Genomic DNA, 23017 nt, shown 5'->3' on the forward strand with positions numbered 1-23017 from the left:
TGGGCTGTGAGGGCCCAGGTTTGAAACGCTGGCGAACGCGGCCTCCAGGGGCGCAAGGCAGCAGCAGCGGTGGCGACCAAACGGGTGTTGGAGTTGGCAGCGGCCATGGAGGGCCTGGCTGGCTATGTATACAAGGCGGCCAGCGAGGGCAAGGTGCTGACTCTGGCCGCCTTGCTTCTCAACCGGTCTGAAAGCGACATCCGCTATCTGCTTGGCTATGTCAGCCAGCAGGGAGGGCAGCGCTCCACGCCCCTCATCATCGCAGCCCGCAATGGGCACGCCAAGGTGGTGCGCTTGCTGTTAGAACATTACCGGGTGCAGACTCAGCAGACTGGCACTGTCCGCTTCGACGGGTAGGTACATCCCAACTCCAGCCTCCTCTCTAACGCGCGCGGACCCACCACTTTATGGTTCTTCCCCTCCCTCTCTCTCGCTTCATGGAGGTATCACTTCTCCCATTTTGTACCTCCTGACCTGCCTCATTAATGCCCACTTCATCTTCTAGGGCGAATACTCCATCCCATGTTTTGCCGCTCATCCTCATTGGCCCCTACCCCTTATTCCCTCCGTAGGTAAATAGCCACACCCTCTGTCTTGATACCTAATAGGTATTCTGTATTCTTTACTAGATAGTTTGTGAAGAAGCAGTATGGAGGAGGTAGCAGCCTTTTCAGGTTTTCACTTTATCAGTACTGGGGTTGTAACCGAGATCAGAAATTAACGAGGTCAGCAATTAACGTTGAAGACCTTTGTTTGATGAGTTATTTGGCCACCCAGTTTTTACCCCTTCACGTGAGTGTCCGATAAAACCCCTTAGTGGGTTGTGGGACCTTAATGTCAAAATAAGCCCCTAGAACCAGCAGCAGTCGCAGCCTCTTGAGGGGTTGTCACGCAGCCAGGCTTCCCAAGACATGATTCCGACTCTTACACATTGCTGGGGGTAGATATGTTGGCTGCGAAAATGGCACTGGACCTGGTGTAGGACGAGGTGATGCCATTGTTAAATTACATGTTATTCTGTGATGTTGTGGGGAAGCTTGATGATATACTGTTATTCCAGGTGGGGAGTTCAAAAATTCATATTGTTAGAGTTAAAACTTGCCCTTTAGGTTTAATTGTACATATTTTGGGGTATGATAGAGTTGAATGCAGAATTGTCAGGTTTGACATTATCTTTTCTGTGCTGGATGGTTATAACCTGTTTTACAGATTACAACTGCATAAAGATGCATTAATTGTTTTTGTTTTTGTTGACTTGCACCAGTACATAAGCTATTCTAGCATTTTCTTCTTTTGAGATAGATGTGGTCCTAGCATAAGTATACGTATCTTTAGTTTCGGTGATTGAAAACTGCTTGGTTAAAACCTGATGGAAAAAACAATTCCTCTTGAAGATGACTAGGGCATTGTTGAATTTTGGTTGATTCTTTTTGTAGGTTGAAATAATAAGAGCTTTTTCTTCTGTTTTAGATGAAAGGAAAATATTTCAGGGTATTACATTTTACTGAAATGATAGCCCACGGGTGGTGGTTAACCTCTGGTACCACCTCTCGAGACGTTAAGGAGATGGTCTTTTTCATATTAATCAAAGATGGCAACCTGATTCTTGTTCATTTTCTTTTACTAGCTTCTATGTCCTTTCTGTAACTCCCTGCATCCCCACAGCCTTTCTTATACGCAGAGGAGGAGTGAAGTAGGATGACCCCTGAACTTCCAGCACCATTCCAGTTGTATAGGCACAAGCATCCATTGAGATATGAATCTCTGCAGTAACAGCTACTGGTTACACTGCTGCTAAGGAGCTTGCTGAGGCCTGTTTTGATTAGGAGAGAATAATGGCAAGAAAATATAGTTTTCTAAAGCATTTGGAAAGGCTTTGCTTATCTTTCTTAACCATCAAAGAGAAGGTTTTTAAAAAAATATTTGTTTATTTGGTTGTGCCGGGTCTTAATTGCGGCATGCATGTGGGATCTAGTTCCCTGACCACGGATTGAACCCAGGCTCCCTGCATTGGGAGCGCAGAGTCTTATCCACTGCACCACCAGGGAAGTCCTGAGAAAGGTGTTTTGAGGTGGCAATTAAGAGAAACTGAAATGGCTAGGAATGTAGCATTGAGCCTGTGTAGTGGCTTACCTTGCCCAGTATTTTGCACTGGCCAGTGAAATTAAAGGGTTCAATAAGCAAACATATTTTGAACACCTGCTGTGTGCCAGGCTCTGTAGTAGGGATTGGGTTTGCAGAGATGAATGACATACTGTTCCCACTGCAGAGGAAGACAGTCTGGTGCCCTGGGAGGGGGCTGGAGGGGGGGCGTGGTGCATGGCAGAGGTGAGAAATTGATGAAAATGAGTAAGTGTAGATGCCATGCCATTTAGGGTTATAGAAATCTTTTGGACTACTGAGGGAACACAGGGAGAGGAAGTGCTTAGCTTTGCCTGGGAGAATCAGGGAAGACTTCACAGCCGAGGTGATATTTGAGCTGAGTCTTAAAGGATAGTAGAAAGTGAAGAAGAGGGACGGCAGCATGGTGCTCTTGCAATGACAAATGTTTCAGTGCAGTTTCAGGAAGGGGTTCAAGCCTGGGAAGTTAAGAAAGAGATTGTGGGAGACTAGAGTGAGGTGGAGGCCAGATTTTGATGATCCTTGTGTAAAATATCAAGAGTCAGACTGGTGAGACTGGAATTGCAAGGATTTCTATCATTTGAGATTTTGTGTGAGCCTTCTTCAATCTGTCTTTTTTTTGTTTATGGATTATTACAGTTATGGATTTATTAGCTGCTCTGTCAAAGTAGTTTTGTTTTGTTTTGTTTTTTAACTTATTAAATGCCTATGATGGGCCTAGCCCTGGGCCACACAGATAATGTGGAAGATGTAGAAGAAAATGTAAAGTTTCTACTTTCGAGGAGCTTACAGATTAACAAAGGAGAAGAATTGAAATTCATGGCCACCTTTCTGCCCACTCACACCACCCTGTGAGATTATTTTGCAGTTTGTTCCAGTCATTTAGGCATTTCAGAAATAGATGAAGAGAGTGTTACTTGCAAATGTCATGATTTCACTTTACATTCATTCCAGACAGTGTGAAAATGTTAGTCTGAGTGAGGTGTTAATAATATGAAGCTCACTCACCCCTCAGGGACTGGCTTTTGAGAGGTACTTAGCCAACCCCCCTTCTTTAGATTCCACTGGTACTTGAGACCCATGGCCCGATAGGGACAAACAGGTTCTTTGTGGGCTGAAGTAGATTAGTGTTTCCTAATTTTCAGTAATTTATGTACCATCTTCACAATTTTTTGCCAAATCGTTCACCACCTATCCTGTTATTTGCCTAATATTAAAAAAAAGTCTCACTTCTTAGCTTCATCCTAAGCAACAGTATCTATGTAATTATGGGGTTTGATATGGTACTCTGCGTGTGTGTGTGTGTGTGTGTGAGAGAGAGAGAGAGAGAGAGAGAGAGAGAGAAAGAGAGAGGGATAGAGAGACACATACACATAGACATTAAAATAACTTATTTTAAAGAGCCTATACTCAGCCTAAAACATCTAGAATACCTTAGAAAACTAAAGTAGATTCATAATAGAGCCTCAAAAGGGGGACGGTGCCACCCACCTAGATGCTGATATTTGAGTCCTTGTACATATTTTTAGGAGTAACATTTGAGATTATTTTATTTATGGCTTACTGTGTAACGACCAAAATTGACATAGATGAGTGGATAAGAAGAAAATTTGGGACTTCCCTGGTGGCGCAGTGGTTAAGGACCCGCCTGCCAATGCAGGGGGACACAGGTTCGATCCCTGGTCTGGGAAGATCCCACATGCCACGCAGCAATTAAGACGGTGCGCCACAGCTACTGAGCCTGCGCTCTAGAGCCCTCGAGCCACAACTACTGAAGCCTGCGCACCTAGAGCCTATGCTCCGCAACAAAAGAAGCCACCGCAATGAGAAGCCCACCGCAACAAGAATAGCCCCTGCTCACCACAACTAGAGAATGCCTGCGTGCAGCAGCGAAGACCCAACGCAGCCAAAAAGAATAATAAATAAATAAATTTAAAAAAAAAGAAAAATTACATGAATGGGAATGAAAGAAGAACCTTTAGTTGGAGTATGGGAAACCGTTAAGAATGTTATAGAAATGGAACATAACAAAGGGGAGGTGTCATGTGACCTTGGAGTTCTGTGCTGGTTTGAGTTCTGAGGGCCTGACTGCTGTGTGCCCAGAGTTTGTGGGGAACTCTTGTCCTAGAAGAAGTTTGCTGACATGGATGGGAAGGAGAACAGGACCTCTGGGAATTCTGAAGCTTTTTGTTGAGTGCTCTTTTAAAGTCACTGCTAGTACTAATACTTCTAATAAATGTCCAGGTAGAGGAAAGGCGTAAGGGGCACAGCGTCGTTTGGCTTCATTTAGAAAGTCATTTCCAGGGGCTTCCCTGGTGGCGCAGTGGTTGAGAGTCCGCCTGCCGATGCAGGGGACACGGGTTCGTGCCCCGGTCCGTGAAGATCCCACATGCCGCGGAGCGGCTGGGCCCGTGAGCCATGGCCGCTGAGCCTGCGCGTCCGGAGCCTGTGCTCTGCAACGGGAGAGGCCACAACAGTGAGAGGCCCGCGTACCACACACACACACACACAAAAAGTCATTTCCAGTGTATATTTCAAGGAACTACATATGATCTAATACATGATTTTAAGGACTTTGGTTAAAATAAAGTGTTGTCATTTACATTTAATGAATTTTTATTTCTATTTCAAATGCTTGAACCAGACATTTTAATTTCAGATTGAACCAGGAAATACATGAGTTTAGTTTTGTGATCAGAAATGTTATCTTTTATTGTGAAATGTTTACATCATCTGATGCATGCATTTTGTTTAAAAGGTGAATATCAGATTAAAGTTTCTTGATTTTTTTTGGCTGTGTTGGGTCTTTGTTGTTGTGCATGGGCTTTCTCTAGTTGCGGTGAGCCCGGGCTACCGTTTGTTGCGGTGCGTGTGCTTCTCATTGTGGTGGGTGGCTTCTTGTTGCAGAGCGTGGGCTCTAGGTGCACAGGCTTCAGTAGTTGCAGTACATGGGCTCCGTAGTTGTGGCTTGCAGGCTCTAGAGTGCAGGCTCAGTAGTTGTGGTGCACGGGCTTAGTTGCTCTGCAGCATGTGGGATCTTCCCCGGACCAGGGATCGAACAGTGCCCCCTGCGTTGGCGGGCGGATTCTTACCCACTGTGCCACCAGGGAAGTCCCAAGTTTCGTGATTTTTAAGATGAAATACATAATAGCTAGTTTGCATTGCAATTTTAGACTCAATCTAGAAAGATCATTGTTTTATAGTGCTTCTCCCATAGGCATTAATATTGCATTAATTTGATTATATTTTAATTTATTTTCTGTTCATTTTGTTATAAATGTGTTTGGCATTTTGTTTTGAGGCAGTATATATGGCTATAATTTTAGCTGTATTTTATGGACAAAAAATGTCATAGATGTTAGAATTATAATTCCCTTTAATCTGTTTAATGTTTTTATTTAGATGTAGAAATTTAAAAATCACTAAAGCTAATGTTTCTGAAGGATTAGTCATTCTGTAACACATTCTACAGTGAATATGTTTTGTCATAAACTATTTAAAAATTTTTAATTGTCTCAATAAAAATAGGTAATTGAAACTTTTTTTAGGCTCCAGTCACATCACCATAGGGAAAATGGAAATTATTAGATTACACCAGGAAAAGTATTAAACGATTATAAAAACCAAGTAAGTATATACTTGTAATTTAATTTTTACTCATGTCATTAGTTCTGGGAAACCTGAGGCCAGAAAAAATTTTTAATTACTTTTGTCTCTTTTTTTTCCATCTTTAAAATGGGGGTCCTATTTATCTTGTATGGTTATTGCAAGAGTTAAAGATAATGTATGTGAATGCCTATTTTAATGTAACATTTCTTGAGTTTTTACTTCGTTTATGTTCATGTTCTCGGCAAATAACAATTTAATATTCTTAAGGCGTGCAAGGAAACTTTGTAACTATGTAAATATAACTATATGTTAACTATGTATTGACTTTTTGGATAGATTATATTAAGAAATTTTTTTAAAAAAGCTTTTTAAATTGAAACATGTTTGAACAATGACATGTATTGTTTCCTTACATTTGATGCATTATATAGTTTCCAAAGTACTTTTGTATTTTTAATCTCATGTAAGCCTTTTAGTTATATGTCTTTAAAATGGGTGTAATAATAGTATCTACCTTATAGGATTATTGGGAGAAGGTTATTATGAAAATTAAATAAGATATACTATATATTAAGCACTTAATACAGTGCTTGGCACATGGAAATTATTTATTAGCTATTTGTGTTTATTTAAACTTTTTCTTTTAATTGATTTAGAAGTTAAATTATAGTAGTAATGTAGTGCCTCTTTTTTTTTTCGGTACGCGGGCCTCTCACTGTTGTGGCCTCTCCCGCTGAGGAGCACAGGCTCCGGACGCGCAGGCTCAGCGGCCATGGCTCACGGGCCTAGCCGCTCCGCGGCATGTGGCATCTTCCCGGACCATGGCACGAACCCGCATCCCCTGCATCGGCAGGCGGACTCTCAACCACTGCGCCACCAGGGAAGCCCCTCTTTTTTGTTTTTTAATTATATCTATTTTTAGTTAAGATATAACATCAAGTAAGGTGCATAAATCTTCAGCGTACGTTATAAAATTTTAATTTTTTTACATCCATGTAATCACCTTCTAGATCAATATGCAGAACATTGATGTCACTCTAAAAGTTTCCCTTGTGCCCTTTCTCAGTCAATTCCCCTCCTTTCCCCTCCCAGAAGTTATGATTATTGTGACTTCTATCACCATAGATTAGTTCTGTCTATACTTGAACTTCCTATAAATGGAATCATACAGAGTACTCTTTTCTCTCTGGCTTCTTTTTGCTTAACACAGTATCTGTGAGATTCATCCATGGAGTTGCATGTGTCAGTAGTTCTTTTATTTTTTAAATGCTTTGTAGTATTCCATTATATGAATATATGGCAGTTTATCCTGTTGATGGATATTTTGGTTGTTTCTAATGTTCTACTACTATGAATAAAGCCACTATGAACATTTTTGTGTATGTCTTCTGGTGGACATTTGCGTTCATTTCTCTTCAGTATACACCAAGGGGTGGAACTGCTGGGTTGTAGGTTGGTGTATGTTTAATAGTTATTGTCAGCCAACCACCAAAGTGGTTGAACCAAATTATTGTACATTCCCACTAGCAATTTCCATCAGCAATGAGAGAGTTTGAGTTGTTTCACATCCTGGCAGATACTTAATATTGTCATGTCAGTATTATTTATTTCAGCTATTTTGGTGAGTGTGTATTGGTAACTCCTGGTTTTAATTTGCATTTCCCTGGTGAGAGTAATTATCTTGAACATCTTTTCATATGTTTATTGGTTATCTGAATATATACTTTTGAAGTATACTTGTTCAATCTTTTCACCCATTTTTTAGATTGACTTGTTTGCCTTTTTAGTGATTTGTCAGATAAATCGAGTGCAAATGTCTTCTGCCAGTGAGTGGATTGCCTGTTCACTTCCTTCACAGTGTCTGTTGATGAAAAGAAGTTTTTAATTTTAATGAAGTCTAATCAATTTTTTTCTTTTATGGTTAGTGCTTTTTTTGAATTATGTTTAAGAAATCATCATCAACTCCAAGGTCATGAAGGTAGTCTATTTTTTTAGAAGCATTTATTGTTTTGCTTTGCATATTATAGGTCTTCACCACTTCTCAAATTTTTGTGCAAACAGTCAAGGTTAATTTTTTCCAAACAGATATCTAGTACCTGCTTCTTCACTATTAAAAAGAACATACTTTCTACCTGAATTTCATTGGAGGTTTTGTCATTAATCTCTGATCCTGTATGTGTGAATCTATTTCTGGAGGGTTTTTTTTTTTTTTTCTTTTTGGGTTGTTGTTTTCTATCGATATATTTATCTATCCTTGTGCCACTGACACACTATCTTAATTACTATATTTTGTCCCACAACTTTATTTTTCTTTCAAGGTTATCTTGGTTGTTCTAGGTCCTTTGCATTTTTTAAATTTATTTATTTTGGGCTGTGTTGGGTCTTCGTTGCTGCGTGTGGGCTTTCTCTAGTTGCGGTGAGCAGGGGCTACTCTTGGTTGCGGCACGCGGGCTTCTTATTGCGGTGGCTTCTCTTGTTGCGGAGCACAGGCTCTAGGTGCACAGGCTTCAGTAGTTGTGCTGCGTGGGCTCAGCAGTTGTGGCTTGTAGGCTCTAGAGCGCAGGCTCAGTAGTTGTGGTGCATGGGCTTAGTTGCTCCGCGGCATGTGGGATCTTCCCGGACCAGGGCTCGAACCCGTGTCCCCTGCATTGGTGGGCGGATTCTTAACCACTGCGCCACCGGCAAAGTCCCCCTTTGCATTTCTATATACATTTTAGAATTGGCTTGTCAATATCTACACATATGTGGATGCATGCACACATTTGTGCATGTGCACACACACACATCCCTGCTGGGATTTTGATTTGGATTGCATTGAATCTGTAGATTATTTGGGGGGAGAATTGACATCTTAACATTATTGAATCTCCTAAACAATAAACATGGAATATTTCTCCATTTCTTAGGGTCTTTATCTCAGGAATGTTTTGTAATTTTCAATGTAGAAGTCTTGTACATTTTTCATTAGATTTACTATCAGATATTGGTATTTTCTGGTGCTGTTGTAAATTGTATATTTTTGACAGTGAAAAAAAACTTTTTTTGAACTTTGTTTATAATCATGACAATAAAAATGTAATAAGTGAATTTTAATTAAACTGAATTGTTTGCAAAAGGTACAGTCGGCAACCACTAAAACATTTCAACTGATGTAATGTCTTATTTTCTTGACTCATTCTTTAGTTTAAAAAATCAATGAACAATTAAATGACATTAAAAAATGAAATTTTAAAAAGAAACTTCAGAAGTCTTCAAATTTATTTTGAGGTATGTCTTTCATACAGTAAAATGTACAAATCTTTCATGTACAGTTTGATGAGTTTTTTCCCCTAAATGTCCACCCATGTAGCCACTACCCAGATCAAAATATAGTACATTTATAGTAGCTTTAAGCCTCATCTGAGTCAATCCTACACTCTCCCCCATAGGTAACCCCATAGGTAACTGTTACTGGGAATGCTTTTGCTTATAAACATTTTGCATCATTATTTGAAATTGAAGAAGTAATTGCTTGCATGTTTATAAAGTGCGTCTTTTATTTTCAGCAGAAGTGATAGATGGTGTTGATAATTGCGGTTAAACTATGATATTTATATTATACCAGGCGGATTGTACTCTTTTTCACTTCAAGGGAGATAGAATTTGACCTGTGTTATAAGGTTGTACCATTCATGTTGGGGCAGTAACTGTTTCTTTCTCACTGCTGTAGTAGAGTATAATACTTATTAGCTTAGATAATCTTAGGGAAAAATTATCTGCTTAAATACTTTGCTTCCTAAAGCAGTTTCTAACACAATGTTAATGCAGAGATTGGGGTGGCTTTCTCACTGATGTACTGAATGAAACAGTGGTACCTAGGGGGTGCTGGGAGGGAGGAACATGCTGTCCTCCTAAGAGCCAGTGAATCAGCTTGGTGGTCAAGAAGTTACAAAACTCCATACATTTCCTCTTTGTTTTCTGAAATTTACTTTTGCTAGTAGCAAGTCAGTGATTCGTTTTTTTTTTCTTTTTTAAGTTTTTTGTACTTTGGTGATAACAACAGTCTCTAACATTTATTGAGCTCATACTAGGTACAAGTACTATGCCAAGTGCTTTACTTAAATTACCTGATTTTATTTTCAGCCAAACTAATGTTTTGCTAACGCTCTGTAGATTGAGGTTTTGGGTCAGTGTAAATGAATACATCCTTTAAATTTACGTTAGGGCGGGTAACCTCCATTTTCTAACTGTTCGTTCTTTTCATGAATAGGTATGTCATTGATGGTGCCACCGCTCTTTGGTGTGCAGCAGGGGCAGGACATTTTGAAGTTGTTAAGCTTCTAGTCAGTCATGGAGCCAACGTGAACCATACCACAGTAACTAACTCAACCCCCCTACGGGCAGCATGCTTTGATGGCAGATTGGACATTGTGAAATACTTGGTTGAAAATAATGCCAACATCAGCATTGCCAACAAGTATGACAACACCTGCCTAATGATTGCAGCATATAAAGGACACACTGATGTGGTCAGATACCTTTTAGAACAACGTGCTGATCCAAATGCTAAAGCACATTGTGGAGCCACAGCATTGCACTTTGCAGCTGAAGCTGGGCACATAGATATTGTGAAGGAGCTGATAAAATGGCGTGCTGCTATAGTAGTGAACGGCCATGGGATGACGCCATTAAAAGTAGCTGCTGAAAGCTGTAAAGCTGATGTTGTCGAACTGTTGCTCTCTCATGCTGATTGTGACCGAAGAAGTCGGATTGAAGCTTTGGAGCTCTTGGGTGCCTCCTTTGCAAATGACCGTGAGAACTATGACATCATGAAGACATACCACTATTTATATTTAGCTATGTTGGAGAGGTTTCAAGATGGTGATAACATTCTTGAGAAAGAGGTTCTCCCACCAATCCATGCCTATGGGAATAGAACTGAATGTAGAAATCCTCAGGAACTGGAATCCATTCGGCAAGACAGAGATGCTCTTCATATGGAAGGCCTTATAGTTCGGGAACGGATTTTAGGTGCCGACAACATTGATGTTTCCCATCCCATCATTTACAGGGGAGCTGTTTATGCAGATAACATGGAATTCGAACAGTGTATCAAATTGTGGCTTCATGCCCTGCACCTCAGACAGAAAGGTAACAGGAATACCCATAAGGATCTTCTTCGATTTGCCCAAGTTTTTTCACAGATGATACATTTGAATGAAACTGTGAAGGCCCCAGACATAGAATGTGTTTTGAGATGCAGTGTTTTGGAAATAGAACAAAGTATGAACAGAGTGAAAAATATTCCAGATGCTGACGTCCACAGTGCTCTGGACAATTATGAATGTAATCTCTATACTTTTCTGTATTTAGTGTGCATTTCCACCAAAACACAGTGCAGTGAAGAAGATCAGTGCAAAATTAACAAGCAGATCTACAACCTGATTCACCTTGATCCCAGAACTCGTGAAGGTTTCACCTTGCTGCATCTAGCTGTCAACTCGAATACCCCAGTTGATGATTTCCACACCAATGATGTCTGCAGCTTTCCAAATGCGCTTGTCACAAAGCTCCTGCTGGACTGTGGTGCTGAGGTGAATGCTGTGGACAATGAAGGGAACAGTGCCCTTCACATTATCGTTCAGTACAACAGGCCCATCAGTGATTTTTTGACCTTGCACTCTATCATCATTAGCCTAGTTGAAGCTGGCGCTCACACCGACATGACAAATAAACAGAATAAGACTCCGCTAGACAAAAGTACAACTGGGGTATCAGAAATACTACTTAAAACTCAAATGAAGATGAGTCTCAAGTGCCTGGCCGCCCGGGCAGTTCGGGCTAATGACATTAACTACCAAGACCAGATCCCCAGAACTCTTGAAGAGTTTGTTGGATTTCATTAAGTGACTGGATATGTAAAATCATTTAATGTGGTGCTAAAAATGTAAAGGACTTTAATCACAGACAATAGAATTATGTGTTCATGAAATCTGCTTTTCTTTCCACTACCCTTCCTCCCTACTCCTCCTTCCTTAGTTTTGTATTTGGTCTTCTTGCCTCATATGATTACTGATTTCAAATACACTTTAAACAAAACCACATTGTTTAGGTGTAACTATAAGGTGTTTGGATATTGGTCACTTAACTTTCTTTTTTTTAAGGAATGAATATAAAATATTTTGTTTATGTAACAAGGGCCCTTATGATTTGAAGTTGATAATTTAAAAAAAAAACTGCCTAGAAAAGTATTTCTGTTAAGCCTGTGTCAGCATGTTATTCTCTGCAGCAGTTTTGAGGATTTCATGAAGAAAAACAACGAAAAGGAACATTAAAAGTAATGGAATATCTAGATGTTCTGCACATGCCAAACTGCTATAGGTAGTTTTCACTCTTCCATTATTTATGTGAAGAGATCAATGCATTATAACATCAGGAGGATTTTTAAAAATATAACTGCAGATTAATCTGAAAAATGTGCTAACTTAATAATAGTTATAAATTTATAAAGTTAAATCCATTGAAATTGTTGAATTATGCTGGGTGGTACATACATAGCAGTAATCTTAAAGCAACTTTTCAGAGAATATTGATGAACTATTTGCCTTTGAGCTTGGATTCTAAAATGTGTGGACGTCTCTGTTTTAATGTAATTAATCTAAATTGCAGCAGTCTGCATTTGACTCAGCTCACAGACATGTAAAAATTATGAATGCTGTGTTCTGTCTTAGGAAACAAATTGTCACAATATAGTTATATGTTCTTCTTTTGTCCCCTTCTCCCTTTCCTCTTGTGCGGTATCTTTTAAAATTGGAAACTACTTTTCCAGAGGGCATTATTTGTGCCTCCCTAAGAAGGTTTTTATGACAGATGAAAAGGAACTGGGATATTTTTAATTTTTTTTACTTTATTCAGTCTGTAACAAGTAGAAAAATCACTAGTGTGGTATAGGAAATTCAATGTTTTTGATAATAAAAATAATTCTCAATGCCATTTGGAAAGATTATTTCTGCCTGAGGGCAGCAAATTTTGGAACCACAAAATGTCGCTTATTCCGACAGGCTGTACAGAGGTCTTTATGGGTTTGTTTTGTTTTGTTTTGTTTTAATGGCAACATTGTAAACTGTCAAAGGAATATTCTGTGATTATCTTTTTTTTTTTTTTTTTTTTTTGCGGTACGCGGGCCTCTCACTGTTGTGGCCTCTCCCGTTGTGGAGCACAGGCTCCGGACGCGCAGGCTCAGCGGCCATGGCTCACGGGCCCAGCCGCTGCGCAGCATGCGGGATCCTCCCGGACCGGGGCACGAACCCGTGTCCCCTGCATCGGCAGGCGGACTCTCAACCACTGCGCCACCAGGGAAGCCCTGTGATTATCTTTTAAGCATCACAGAAATTCAAGTAAAGGGTACACACCTATTTCTTTCAATGTTAAAAATGATAAAATAAAATTAGCTATATCTGTATTTTTCTCTCTAGTGCCAAATGAATGCCTTAGCTACTCATAGTGCATGGTACTGTAAGTGAAGACCTGCAGCTTTTTTTCTTTAATGAAAAGCATTATAATGATGCAGCAACATCAGATATAAACTAAAAAAAAAAACAACAAAAACCACTGGTAAGGTTTCAGTTAACATTTTATGTACGGATATTGCTTTGTGAAGTGTAAGAAAAAGGTTGCAGCCGGATCAGTATAAAACATAATGACTAAGCCAAAATCAGCACCTAGGGCCTTAAATAAAATAGGTACCCCATGAAATGAAACACTCTGAAGGACAGGAGGGAATGGATGGGGGTACTTTAAAAACTTCTTCCCCCAAGAACGCAAGATAATTTTACTGTGCTGTTATACTTCACATGTCTTCTTGCTTCAGTTAGGAATGTTTTGATGGTAAATTCTGTCATAGTAATATATTTCTGTTTTCCTAACCTGAGATTTTTACAAGGAAGGTTTTTTAGGATGGTCTAAAGGGGGGTATTTGAATGAGCCCTAATTTGAAAATTACTGGCCTTGATCTTCCTGGTGTGAATCAGGGAACTACTATACCTTGCTCTTGGCAACTCTCATGAAAGAGAAAATGCTCATCCTCCAGGTGAGTGAATCACGCCTTTTTCACAGCTCAGATCAGACCCTGTATTTTTCAGACTTCAAGGCCTGCTTATTTGACAGTCTGAGGAATAGCTATGATACTTGGTATTTACTTGGTTCCATTATTAATGCATATGATTTTTAAACATCAAAACTTAAAATATCAGATAATGTTGCATGTTTTAAAAACCATTTCATCCCTTTGGCTACCCAGGACGAGAACTATTTTAGATATTACTTACTTATAAAACGAGGATAATGATTATCTGTACATATTCAGACATCAAAATTTAATGACACTCAGTGTTTTTGAGAAGGGAGGACTGAATGCTGGAGAGAGTAAAATTGCTGATTGAAATGCTGACAAAGCTGGAGAAAGAATTTGAAGACAAGCGGAATGGACTATGAACTTTGATAATGGTAACCGAGATTTTTTTTTTTTAAACTATAGTATAGCGGTACATTGTGCACTGTATTGCTAAGGATCTAATTCTGTCTTGTAAAACGAATCCAAATATGTATTGTGAAACACCTGTATAAACCCATTCTTGAAACAAGTGATTACATGCCTTTTTTTTTTTTTTGGTAGAATTATTTTAAAATCTGTTTAGCCAAACCCTTCCCAAACTTAAGTTTTGTTTTGTTTTGTTTTTTTAAGAAAATAAATAAGAAAGGTGATAGTTCTGTATCTCAGCTGAGAACTCTGGGCTGTTGCCATTTTTTAGCCACTTTTGTCGTTTTGTGTTTATTGTTGGTAGAATTATGCTTTAGATTGTACGTCTTCCTTGATAACATTACAAATTCAATCAAAACTTCTTGGTCTTGCTCAGTAATTGTCATATAAATTTAGTTAACTAGAGGCCCAGGTGGATGAATGCCTGGGCAAACCATGTGAAACCTTGGGTGGGTTTTGCACTTAAGAGTTGGTAAAATTGAACTCTTGAGTTTAGGTAACTAAGTCAAGGAATGGGCAGCAAATCCATCCTTCAACTGATCAGAAAGGAAATTTTGACATAAGAACTCGGACACAACATTATTTTCAGTCTACCCTGGATTGCTCTCTAGTAGGCCACAGTCCAGCTACCTTAAGGTTCTTTGCTGTGGGCACTTCAGACAAACAAAGCAAAAAGCAAACTTTGGTCTTGCTTGTTTCTGGGAAGGGTTTTATTGCATTACCCTGATCATTGATTAATAACTGTAATCATGAGAAACTTAGGCATGATATCACTGTTTGAAGTAAAATGTGATGTGGGGGCAGCAGCTCCATGAGTGTCAGCTCTGCATTTGGCAAGTGGTTTTGAAAATCAGAATCCCAAGGGAACAGTACCCTGTCACTAGTCTCCATCGCAGCTGAGGCAGCTACTTGAGGAATAAGGCCACTTTAGGTTATTCAAGCAGAAGCATTTCTTTCTGGGGGAAGGGGCAGGGTGAGGAATGAGTTGCTGGACCTTGGATTAGTTTGCTGGTTTTAGAAGCAGCCAGTGATGGAACTAGAAAGTAGATGGATAAAAGTATAAAGGACTTGCTTTTATGGTAGGTTTTCTGTAAAAACCTTAAATGTTCCTTTTCAGGCTAGCCAGATATATCAGTGTACAGATGACTATTCCGTTTCCCTCACTGACTATACTATCCCATTAAAATGGGTTAGAGAAAACAAACCTCTGCCTTTTGCTCTGTGAAAAGTTACTAGTCCATAAGATTTTAAGCTGTTTGTTGACTCCGACTCTGCAAATGCACAGCCCTGCTCTGGATACCTTCTCTGGAAAGTAGAGAGCTCCTAATGTGTATGGCACATTGCCGAGCTTTCTCATACATTCCTGGCAGACTTGCCCAAATCTTCAGGTAGGCTGGGTTGTACAATACCTTCTACAAATATGGGATCTGAAATAAATACTACATGGATAGTGGTGATATATTAATTTTTAAAACTGTAAAGTAAATGTGGTCTCTAGTCCTAGGTTTGTGGTGTGTTCATTTGTGTTAATATATAGGAAAGGGACACTGACTTGATGGTTATGGGGAGTGTATCTTGATATGTGTGCAGGGGTGAGAAGTGCTAAATTGTTAACAGCTTTTCATTTAGGGGTGAGTCATGTGGTGAGTGGCCTAATCAGAAAAATGAAGGAGCAAAGATGTAAGCTTCATCCAAGCAATGCACAAGGTTTTGTAACTTTTTTTAATCAGGTGTTGTAAAATTTGTGCATGGCCTTTTTTTGTTGTTGTTGCTTAGTAATTGGTAGAGGAGAAAAGATGAGGGAAAATAACCTCAGCTTTGCTAACCAATCAAGTATATAGCTGGGGAGTAAACTCTGACTGGCTTAACGTGTTGAAAGATCCTATCCTTTATAATATTCACCCCATCCTGCAATCTTCCACGTAGAGGAATTACATTGTTGTATTCTAGTAATTCACTGTGATTTATAACAAACCAGTGATGTCATTCTATTGTGCACTTTTGTCAAACCATTTACATGACTTTAATAAACATAGTGAACTTGCTGACTGCACCAGAGGCCTGTTAGTGATTTATATATTGCATGACATTTTCTATTTGAGTTTGACATGTAGAATCATTTTTAATTTCGTGGTAACTGACAGTCCTAATAGCCCAGCTAATTTGAAACTAACAATATTGCTGTGTAATAGGAAAAAATGGTGTTTGTGTTCAGTAAATGTTTGAAAAAAAAAACTGCCTTGAAGTGTGTGTCTTTATTGTTCAGTGTTGAGATGATCTTTTGTTGAATTCATTTTTAAAAAGTTGTGAAAGTTACGTACATGTGCATGGGGAAAAATTCAGATAGTTAAGAAAAATTCAAATAGTAAAAAAAAAAAGAAGTTACTTTTTCATCTCTCTCTGCCTGCCATTTGGACTCTTCAGAGGGTATCACTAGTTTTTTGAGTAGCTTCCCAGAATTTTATGTGTATATATGTGTATTTTCTCCTTTTTGTTTTTTTTCTTTAATGGAAATGGACTTTTAACTTTCCTGTGCTATTCTGCATCTTGTTTTCATTTAATATATCTTGGACGTTTTTTCATTTTGGTACGTATAGATTTAAAAAAACACAATTTTATAGCATTTAATTCTATGGATGGACTTAAAATTTATTTAACCAGGACTTACTGTTGGATTTTTAGGTTTTCAGTTTATTGATATTCCAAATACTGTTTCAGTGAACATCCTTATATACTGTATTCAGAGAACAAATTCATTTCTAGCTCTGGAACTTCTGATTTAGTGACTGAGTTTTTAAAATCTTGACAGAGGTGATCCAGTTGCCTTCCATCTCCCTACGTTCTTATTGACATCAAATATTATCTAATCATTTAGTTTTTGCCAAGATGATGGAAATGGAAAATATTATTTCATGGTTCTGATTTGTGTTCCTTTATTATGAATGAGGTTGACATATATTTACTGACCTTTTTTATTTCTTTTGTTTGCTTTTGGGTTGTGGTCTTTTTCTTGCTACGTGTTAGAAATTCCTTGCAGATTTAAGGAAATTTTCTGTCACGTGTCACAGTTTGTAGTTTGTTTTTTGACTTTTAGTAGTTTTTGTATCTACTGAATTTTGTATCTTGCTTGTCAAGTTGTCTCCATTCCAAGTTCATATATCTTTTTTACCCATGTTCTCTTCTAGTGCTTTTATGGCTTTTCCCTCCCACTTCTCTCTCCCCTTCCCCACTCCCCCCCCTTTTTTTTCCTCTTCCTTCTCCTCCACATCCTTTCCTTCTCGTCTTCTTTGGTTTAACCTTTTATCTACCTGGAATTTATTTTGATTAAGGATCCAGCCAGCCAAGAACTCTCTTATTTTCCACTGATATGAATCATAAAGTAAATTCCCATAAAGTAATTGGATCTGTTTCTGGGTTCTCTCTTCTACTCTCTTGACCTGGCAGTGTGCTGGAACCCTGAGGAATACAGTCTGGGTTCTTTCCATCACTTACTAGCTCTGTGACCTCGATCCAAGTCTCAGTTTCTGTACATCAGGACAATAATATTATCTAAGTTGTGATGAGCAAGTAAGAGAATTAAAACGCTTAATGTAGTGCTTAAAACAGTGAAGTGCCTGCTAAATGTTAAGTATTAATATAAGTGGGGCTGATGTTTCATTTGTCTTTTTTCTCTAACCAGAAAGTTTATTTTTAATGAAGGTCTTGCAAATATCTTCCTTTTTTTTAATCATTAGTTTATATTGTAGAGAGAAGCCTTTCTTCCACTGTATATACTTCTAAATGTTAATGTTTTGATATAGGCATTTTAATGGGTTTCCCTTTTTTAAAAAAAATTTTGGATGTCCCAGATACACTAATCATCATTTACAGGTAATGATGATTTTGCCTTCTCATTTCCAGTATCCATACCTCATATTTCTTTCTCTTACCTAATTACGATAGTTAAGATTACCAGAAGGGTATTAAAGGGTGGTACTGGAGCACATCCTCCACACATGTTTGCATTCAAATTTAGATTTAGGGAGGCCCTCTGTAGAGATCTGAAAAAATCATTTAGGGCAACTCTGTCACTTCATAGTTGAGGATACAGGCTCACAAAGAAGTGACTTGGCCATCCAAGGTCGCACAAGGGCCAAGTGTCAGAGCCTGAGGTAGGCTCCGAGTTTACTGACCCGCTGAACAGTGCTCTTTCACTGTAAGACTCTCACACCAGTACCAGAGAAGCTCATCTTAGCATTTCTGCCAGATCTCTGCCTGGCAAAAATATCTGACTGGACTGCAGAAATCATCCAAATTCTAAATCATCTTTTTTTTTTCTTCTGTATTTCAAGTAATGTCTGCTGTATTAAAGTAACAGATGTCCAGACAAAAGAAAATGCTGGCAGTAATATATTTCATCAGATACCTGATCTAGAAAATTTCAGTATGAGATGCAAATTTCAGGTAGCTCACAAAATCTTAGCTTTTTGGCAAGCTTAGACAAAATTATATATTCTAATTTGCCTGTGATTTGTAAATTTGGTTTGCTCAGTTCATCCGGAGAACAGAACTGGGGTTTGCTCTGGCCTCAACCAGTAGGAAGAAACAGTTGGAAATTCCTGTTTATCGAGCACCTACTGTGTGTCGGGCACTGTATCAGGGATGTGAATACAAAAAATAAGAATCATGGTCCCTGTCCTTGATAAGCTTGTTGTCCAGCTAGATGTCTCTATTTGAAATCTGATTTTCTATTTTTCCTCAAATTTTAGTTTTGAAAGTTTAAGATGTTACTTTTGAACTCTGGCTTGGGCCATCTTCTGAAAACGTTTCAGAAAACTTTACCATCATCATTTTAAATACAGTACCAGGGAGACAGGAACAAAGAACATGCACAACTGATTAGAAAGGATGAGTCCTTAAGGAATGGTGCCCCCATCTGCTTTAAAAAAATATTTTTCTGCTCATACCCTTCTTTGAGCCTTGTGAGTTTGCTAGGTACATTTTAGCCTATATCTTATTGAAAAGTTTCAGAGGCCAGGTGCCAGGCTTGTAACCCTCCCTTCAAGCTACACCAGCAAAGCTCCTATGTTCCGGTTTCAGTTTTTGTTTGGAACATGCTGTCCTACTTTAGTGTGATGTCAAAGCTAATGGAATAGACAGTGACACAAAAGCACTCTGCAGATTTAATGTGGTCGATTAAGCTTGACTGTCCTTTGATAGGGATCTAGTTGACATTAATAGTAACATAAGGATAATTTGGGGGGATTTTTTTTTTAAAGGTAAGAAGTAGTGCAGAATAAAGGGCAACGTGACATTAGCTAAAGGTAAAAACAAAGGCCAGTGTGGTGAAGACAGGACCATTCACTACTAATGGCTGTATTAAGTCAATCACCCAAGGCGTATCTGGTGGAGAAACCTGGCCACTTCATGTTTGGGGTGAGTTGTGGTTGCATTGAGTCATATGCCAGAAAAGAAGCATGATTAAGCCAGCTGCTTCGATTACAGGCTGCCTGGCATCTTGGGACTTAAAGCCAAGAGTCTAGTGTCTTATTTTGGGAGAGTATGGATGCTAAAAGCTCTTGAATACTGATGGAGACAGCAACTTGTCTTTTTTTTTTTTTTTTTTTTTTTTTGTGGTACGCGGGCCTCTTACTGTTGTGGCCTCTCCCGTTGCGGAGCACAGGCTCCGGATGTGCAGGCTCAGCGGCCATGGCTCACGGGCCCAGCCGCTCCGCGGGCCCAGCCGCTCCGCGGCATGTGGGATCTCCCCGGACTGGGGCTCGAACCCTTGTCCCCTGCATCTGCAGGCGGACTCTCAACCACTGCGCCACCAGGGAAGCCCGCAACTTGTCTTTTATAGACCTCTAGGAAAGGTCTCAGAGAAGCTCTCCCACATTTCCTGGTAAAGAATTATTCTCCTCCCTCTCTCTGTTGTGTTTGTATTAGCCCCCTTCACCTGATACCCATCTTGTTAAGAAGCACCACCTTTCTTAACAAAAGGAAGACCCAGAAACTCCACTGTTGGCACTGGAAGGACACCCCTTGGGGGGGTTTTACCGATGACTGCTGCCACCAAAACAGGCTAAAGGGCAGCTGAGAAAGGCCATGCTGTAAGAAACTGACGTTGAAGTCTAGAGAATAACAAAATCTTACGGCTCTAGATTTCTGGTTCTATAATTTTAATGTGCTTAAAATTACCTCACAGGAACTGGATCTGTGAGGTCTGGGGTAGAACGTCATCTGTGGTTCTGATTTAGGTGGCCCCAGGACCCCACTTTGAGAAGCTCAGCTCTGGATAGATACTGTGCTTTAAGAGGCACACCCTGCCCTCCGAGCTTACATGCCCACACCATCTGACACCAGAAAGAAGCCGCACTCTTACCTGAATTTCTCCTTTTCAACTCTTAGCTGGCCGGAACTGAGAGACAGCATAATTGATGTCCACTTCCCTGCAGAACACCGGATGATGGCACAAGGGCCTGAGGCCTCTCTCAAAGCTACCCAAGGTCTGCCCCTCAGCTCCTGTATCTTCTCTGAGGGCCGGTGCCTCTCCCACATGGGGTCTCACCATGTCAGAATCAACATGAGACCCCCCGGAACATCTTGCACATCTCAGTTCACAACTCCTTGTTGGAGGTCCTTTCCCTCTACTAGACAGTGAGCCTAGAATTTAAAAAATCCTGACAGTCCATGGAGCAGATTCTAAAACCGCCTTCCGCTGGTAGTTTGGTTTGCAGTCAGGCCTCGCCCCAGGCATGTTTTCCTCCTGCGCGCTCACCTGCCGTGGAATTGCTTTAGTACCACGAGGCCATCGGAAATCAGCGCAGCTGTTTTGAAGTAGTGTCTAGGATGGGCCGATAAGGCTTCTAAAAGACTAAACCGTTTTTAAGTTGGTTATGCTTCATGTTAACACTCTTGAGTTCACTGCTTAGCTCCATCATAAATAATTACACTTAAGTACCAGACAGAGAGCATTGCTAAGAACTCCCATCTATGAACCATAATATGAATTTTCACGTTGATTTGCGGTTGCGTTTTGGACAGCTTGCCACCAAATGCTAAAAATGCTTCAGAGGCTGCTGTTCATCTCCCCCCCCCCCGGGACATTAGCAAATGTGCCCCCAACTCAAGAACTGGGTGATCTCCTGTAGCAAATTCCACTCCGGAGACTTGCTGCAACGAGAAAGTCTTCTAAACTGCAGGCGGGAGCCAAGTAAACTTGAACAGCATTACAATGACAACACAGTTCCCATTACTCAGCATAGAAGGTCACTTGTGCATGTAAACCCCTTTTTTGTTGTTCGCTTTCTAGACTACATATTCACCTGCCTGTTGACCTCAACGCTCAGCACACTGGAGTCACCAGGGGAACTCTGAAACACAAATGATGCCCTGGCCCCTCTCCCAACCAATTAAGTCTGACTCCCAGTGGTGGGCCCTTGTATAGGTAGCTTTTAAAGCTTCCAGGTGATTCTAATGTGCAGCCAGGCCCGAGAAATGCTGCTCTAGCATGAGCCTTTGCTCCATGTAAAATGTATCTTCTCTGCTTGCCCTACCAGCACACTTAAGGCCAGTCGTGGACATTTATACCCCAGAGCAAATAATTTCAGACAGGGAGAATTGATAAGAGAGAGAGGAGAGCGACACAGTGCAAGGGCTGAAGGCTTTGAAGATACAAACAAGCCTCCCATTTTTTCCACCTTTTGACCATTTAGTTGTTCTTGGCCTAGGGTAGGGGAGGACATGGAGGGACTATGACATCCTGGGGATAAAGGCTGCCTCTGAGTCCAGGGGTTGCAATTCGGTGACCTCTGGGCTGCATCTGACCTGCAGATGCATTTTGTTTGGCCTGCATTGTGGCTGCACATGGCAGATTTTAAAAATGTGAATGCCAATCTCTGAAAGTCTGGTTTCACATGAAAGCATTCTCAGAGGTGACGGTGTTTGACAGAAAGAAGACTTGGTGCCAGATCAAACAATGCACTTTTGGGTGCGGGGTCATTGATTCTCCTTTAGCCAGACTACTCCATTCATGAGGGTAATGATGCAAATGAAATACGATTTTAAAATGTTACCTTCGGATTTTGGTTTCACCATTTGAGAAAACATATTCCCATAAAGAGTGACGCGTGACTTCATCATATCAATTCCTTCTAATCCTTCACGAAGCCCTCCTAAGGCTGGACTAGAATGACAGTCTGGCTTGGGAGACAGCAGTCCTGGGATTAGTCTGGAGTTTGCTGTGGAACCTGGGGCTCGCCCTTAACTTCTCTGGTTCTGAGCGTCCTCGTCTATGGGGGAACAGGACCAAATAAGTTCTAAGATTCTACTGGCTTCTTGGGATTCCAAAGGCATGAGAATAGCATGGAGACAACTAACTTTAAGAGTAGTCTGTGGGTAAAGGTGAAGGAACTAGAAGTCAGGGTCTGAAGGTCAGCACTGAGATGCCAGCCTAGAGAAATCTGGGAGGCCTGAGAGGAAAGAGCAGGAACAAAGGGGTAGAAGCTACAGTGACATGTGGGTTTCAACCATCTAAACTGGCCAAAGATGGAACAGGTGGGCTTGGGAGGGAGGGAAAGAGGGAGGGAGTGCTCCATCACTGGAGATGTCCATCCCAGACCAGGCAGCCGCTGGGAGGGGATGTTGTGGGGAGCAAAGGGTGGACAAGTCCCTTCCAAACATCTAGAGACAATGGGAAAGAAGCAGGGAGCCCCTCATCCACCTCCTGTCCTCAAAAAGTGTGGCTCACTAGGACATGCTCTGCCCACAAAACGGATGGCAGCCTCTTAG

The 23017-nt window shown here is 40.3% G+C and overlaps 1 protein-coding gene across 2 annotated transcripts; it reads left to right on the forward strand.

The window, feature by feature from the left end:
- Nucleotides 1–34: 34 nt before the first annotated feature.
- Nucleotides 35–16301, forward strand: FEM1B (fem-1 homolog B; the record flags this gene model as incomplete). Of its 2 annotated transcripts, none has more annotated exons than XM_081228528.1 (2): nucleotides 35–353; nucleotides 5670–5788. In XM_081228528.1, the coding sequence occupies 2 exons, from the start codon at nucleotides 106–108 to the stop codon at nucleotides 5707–5709; spliced, it is 288 nt and encodes a 95-aa protein (XP_081084654.1). In that variant the 3' UTR covers nucleotides 5710–5788. The 2 variants fall into 2 exon arrangements, with proteins under 2 accessions (XP_081084654.1, XP_081084653.1); XM_081228527.1 differs by lacking the exon at nucleotides 5670–5788 and adding an exon at nucleotides 9980–16301 and having other exon boundaries at nucleotides 106–353.
- Between the last annotated feature and the right edge of the window lie 6716 nt (nucleotides 16302–23017).

This window comes from Mesoplodon bidens, assembly GCF_964165515.1.
Source record: "Mesoplodon bidens genome assembly, chromosome: 3".
Taxonomy (NCBI): Eukaryota; Metazoa; Chordata; class Mammalia; order Artiodactyla; family Ziphiidae; genus Mesoplodon; species Mesoplodon bidens.